Raw genomic sequence first — 4,908 nt, forward strand, 5'->3', positions numbered from 1 at the left:
ACAAACATGCCCTTCTAAGATAAATCCCGGCGGAATATGAGCTGGTGTTTAAGCGGCAGAAATTGCGCCGGACATTTCGCCATTATGTTATCCGCCAAATCCACCAGTAAATGTATTTTAGCAGGAACGTCCGACGATAATGACAAATTTTCCTTTAGCATTACGTCCTTGCACCGACATGATCACTACCAACCTCCATTAATTATATATTCTTGATGCTCATGATGAGCAGATGATCGAGCAACCTATCTTCTCCTTCGTCATTGCAAGGGAAGCGGAGATGACAATGCTCAGGTTCCCACAAAGAGAGAAAGAACAAGATAATAAGTCCAAGCACATCGATTTGTTGAATTTTTCTTTTATTTTTATAAATAATCTCGGGTCAATCGCATCCATCTAACTGGACAAACTAACTCGCTACGCCTAAGGAAGGACCTGTTTTACATCACTTCAAAGGGGCAATAATTCCATACAAACTAATAAAAATTTCATTTTTCGCTCCAAAATACAGTTAAACTCAAAAATACAGTGATTCGTCTCCAATCTAATTCCATTTTATGCACTTTTGTGAAGGTAACCGTCTTTCTCTCTTTCGCGCCTTTCTTCGACAAATCCGGTTAAGACAGAAAAATCCCTTCACTCTACACCGATTTTTTTACCGTTAGAATGGAGCAAACCAATCACACATTATAGTCGTTTGGAGTTCAGCTTTGAGACGCCCTAAGATGATTCATCTTCAACTGCTTCTTGAATCCTACTCGATAAATCAGATGCGCTCTCTTAGGGTTCGTTTGAGACAGCTTTTTTATTGCTTTATAAATTGGAGTTTTAGTACAAAATTAACTAAAATACCGTTTTAGAAAGCAATAAAAAAGCCATCCCAAACGAAGCCTCAGTCAATTTATCAAATTCTCTAATTTTTCATGCTTTTTAATGACCAATAAAATTTAGCAACAAACTGTGGCCGATCATGATGATTAATTTTGCAAATGATATTTTACGAAGAAATAAAAAGAATCAAATTAAGCGCCGATGATGCCATAAATAAATACAAAGGCCTTATTAAATTAAAAAAAAAAGGATCAGGCACTGAACGGAAAACAAAAAAAAGATTTATTTTTTCTTTCGCCTAAATGAAATCGAAAAAAAAAAAAAACATTACTTTTCAGCCCTGGAGTTGACAGGATTTTTCATGGACTCCCTTCTCTCCATCGTCAACCGAAACGAGAGCTCCCGTATCGTCGACAGAACCGGTCTCCACGGCTTGATCCGCCGTGTCCGCGGAGCCACACCGAGCGGATCCGTTTTGTCAGCCGTCTGAACAACGGGCGACCGGGTTCCTTTCTTAGGCTTGGAGTTAGCCGACCGGCGAGCCTTGGCGGTGAGGCGGTTAGCGAGCGCGATCAAGTCCACCGGGCCGGCCTGGAGGACTGTGTGTGGAAGGAGGAAGTAAAATCGGCCCGGCTCAAGCTGTTCGTCGGGTCGGAGGGGTTTGGCGATGCCGGAGAGAAGCTGGATCGGCAAGAACAGAAGCTGGTACGGCGGCTTGCCGGTGACCTCGCTGACGGTGATGGGAGGATCGAAACCCTCCACGTGACCGTTGACGTGCATCACCCGAACTCCATTGAACGGTTCCGATTCATCGCAGCAGAAACAGCACCCAAAGCAGCAACCCATCTTTCTTCTTTCTCTTTCTCTTTCTCTTTCTTGGAGAAACAAAGGCAACTGTGTAGAATATAGCGGCTTATTGCATATGTAATTTACTAAGTTACCCTTTCTATATATTTGACTATCGTTGGTAAGTAAGACTAAAAATGTAAGAACTCTTAATAGATAGTCTAAATTCTCAATCAACTTTACAAATTCTTGAATAAGGAACAATTAAAAAAAAAACTTATAATTTCTTAAAATTTTAAAATTTATAGAGCAAGAAATAATTTAAAAAAAAAATTAAAGAAAGAAAAATAATTAAATAATTTAAGGAAAGGGCGCCCTCTAGGAAGCCAATGTAAAAAAAAAAAAAAACATGTAGTATTGTAGTGTGCACCTGTACGAGCTCAATGATGCGTGCGAGACAAGCCTGCAGTTGCAATGGTAACAGCTAGCCATCATACTAGTTTGAACCCTGTATATGCCTATTTCATTGTTTTTTACAAGGTTGTGAAAACCGGACCGGACAACGAACCGGAAGAACGAGAGGTTCATGGTTCGACCGGTTTGACCGGTCGAACCGGGGTCGAACCGGATGACGTAATAAATAATAATATAATTAAAAGTAATAAAATTAAAATAATAATAATGACAATTTATTCTTAAAAATTTTCTAGTTCTAAGAATTTTTAGACAAAAAAATAAATAAAATTCATACATATATAATATATTACATAATTTTAATATTAAATATAAATAATTATTATATTTATGTTATATATTTAAATATAATTAATTACTAATTTTAAATTTAAATATAAACATCTTCAATCTTCGATTTTAATTTATATTTAATAAAAATTTAGTTTATATATAAATATATAAATTTGATATAAATTATTATTTTATGTTATATATTTAAACATAATTTACATATATAAATTATATATAAATTTTATATTATAAAATTTTATTTATAAAGTCATACAATATTATTTTTTAAGATTTTTATATTTCTATCATTTAATTTCGCATTTAGAAAAAGTTTTAAAACTTTAAAAATTGTAAATAATTTTTTTATTTGAATAATTATAAATATATAATTAATAATAAATTTAAGAAGTTTAAAAATTATTATTATGATTTTTTATTTGAATATCCTACAAAAAAAAATTCCAACAAGTTCTCATTTAAACAAGTGTCATGTACACATTGTTGAATGTTGAAACAAAAAACTACAAGTTGTTTAGTCCCACATCACCTAGGAGTTTTATGCTATGTTGTTTATATACCTTTCCTTGTACCCTTGGGCTAATAGCTTTCATGGTATTATGGCATCATGTGAGCTAGATTACTTATATTTAATGTAATATATAATATAATAAAAATTTTTGAATCATATTATTAAATAAAATATATGATATTTAAATTAATTTAATTTAATATTTAATTAAACATTTTATATAAAAATAAAATATTTAAATATCTTATTAGTTGAACCGGCCGGTTCTTTAAAAACCGATCGGTTCAACGGTTGGGCGGTTGAACCGGCGGTTCAAACCGGTTTTGACCGGTTCATTGCTAGTCCGGTTCTTAGGGAGGACCGAACCGGCCGTAAGACCGGTTCACGGTTGAACCGGTCGGACCGGCCGGTCCGGTCCGGTTTTCAAATTTAAAACTTTAAAAATTGTAAATAATTTTTTTATTTGAATCAAATAGATGTTGCATGAATTTCATGAATAATGTAGTTATGATTAACTCATCCTTTGAGTCAAGGGCCCATCAATTATCATTGATCTTAAAATAGGGTTTCACATGCGATCAACATATCCTATGAATTTTGTTGCTTAAAATGCACACATAATATTAGAGTGGAATATATTCATATGATGGCTATAAATGCCCTTGAAAGTGGTATATCTATCAAGCCTCAAGAGATTCATATTCTTATTTCTCTTATGAGATCATATGTATTGTCTCATATAGGTTATAACTTGAATGTCACGAACTTATCTTGAGAAAAATAAAATACTCTATGACAGGGTCAGGGTACCCTAAATTTTTCTTTATTTCAATTGTGTGAGGCATAACACACAATTTACGCATACATTTCATCTGTCTAGACAATTCAGACATGTTTAACGCTTAAATGAGAATCAGTGATCATCTTCATTTGAGTCGATGCGAGCTAAATTAATTGAGATCATGGTTTGCAAAACTAAAATAAATACAATTAGGGCACTACAACTAAGAACTATTAATACCAATTTGTTTGAAGGTAAAGCTTTTGTTGTGCCATTAAATTTACTTCATGAAGTCAAGATTGAACCACACTTAAACCTTAATTGATTGATTGATATTTTGTTTGAGACAGATTACTTATTGGTTTCAAAAGTATCCTTCTTTTTTATTTCAAAAATAGCTTTCTAGTACACAAAATTTCTATACTAAAAATTATTGTAGAAAGTTGTGAGAAGGCTGTCCCAAACAGAGCCTAAAACAATCTTGATTTGCTACTACTACACTTGGGCTCATTTCACACTTGTTTGTACCCCTTTTGGGTGGCACATTAACAGTGTATTTGATGTAGATACTTAGGTTTCATATGGGACGACTTTTTTGTTGCATCTTAAATCAGTTTTTTAGTAAAAAAAATAATTTTATACTAAAAAATTGCTTTAAGAAGCAATAAAAAAGATGTCCCAAACAAAATCTTAATAAAGCAATCTGATTGAAACATCAAGCATGTCAAGGGAATTTTTTGTTCTAGATATTTTTTGGGGAATTTAATTTCTTAAAATATTCTCAATCATGGGAGAATTAAGCTGTCTTTTTGCCAGCTTGCCATTAAAGATTGTTACAAGTTTCCAAAAGAAAACAACCAAAAAAGATTATATAACTAACACATGTCGTTAAGATTAGACAACTACTTTGTAATTTTGGATTTCAATTAATTTAGTTAATAAAAATTGAAAACTTTTTTATGAATTTTTTTTACATCAAATTAATATATTGGTGCTCAAAACTTAAAAGAAAAAAATAATCATTTTATACTAAAATGCTTCTTTAGAAATCAATAAAAAAGCTACCCAAACGAAGCCTTCGTTTTGTTTGGGGCAATTTTCTTACTGCTTTTTCAAGCAACTTTTCAGTACAAAATTTTTAATTTTTATACTAAAAAATTAATTTAAGAAGCGGTAAAAAATTAATTTAAGAAGCAATAAAAAAAACCGTCCCAAACGAATCCTTAATCATTCA

At 32.3% G+C, this 4,908-nt stretch overlaps 1 protein-coding gene across 1 annotated transcript; it reads right to left on the reverse strand.

Moving 5' to 3' along the window:
- Positions 1-1,042: 1,042 nt before the first annotated feature.
- On the reverse strand, positions 1,043-1,716 carry LOC110110156. The gene has a single exon (XM_020841503.2). It carries the CDS (start codon positions 1,675-1,677, stop codon positions 1,159-1,161), a length of 519 nt encoding a protein of 172 aa, XP_020697162.1. The 5' UTR covers positions 1,678-1,716; the 3' UTR covers positions 1,043-1,158.
- Positions 1,717-4,908: the final 3,192 nt, after the last annotated feature.

This window comes from Dendrobium catenatum, unplaced genomic scaffold (genome assembly GCF_001605985.2).
Source record: "Dendrobium catenatum unplaced genomic scaffold, ASM160598v2 fragScaff_scaffold_1021, whole genome shotgun sequence".
Classification (NCBI taxonomy): domain Eukaryota; kingdom Viridiplantae; phylum Streptophyta; class Magnoliopsida; order Asparagales; family Orchidaceae; genus Dendrobium; species Dendrobium catenatum.

Bases quoted from the DNA above. Each gene is read 5' to 3' on its own strand.
- LOC110110156 (XM_020841503.2), bottom strand. From the start codon at position 1,677: ATGGGTTGCTGCTTTGGGTGCTGTTTCTGCTGCGATGAATCGGAACCG.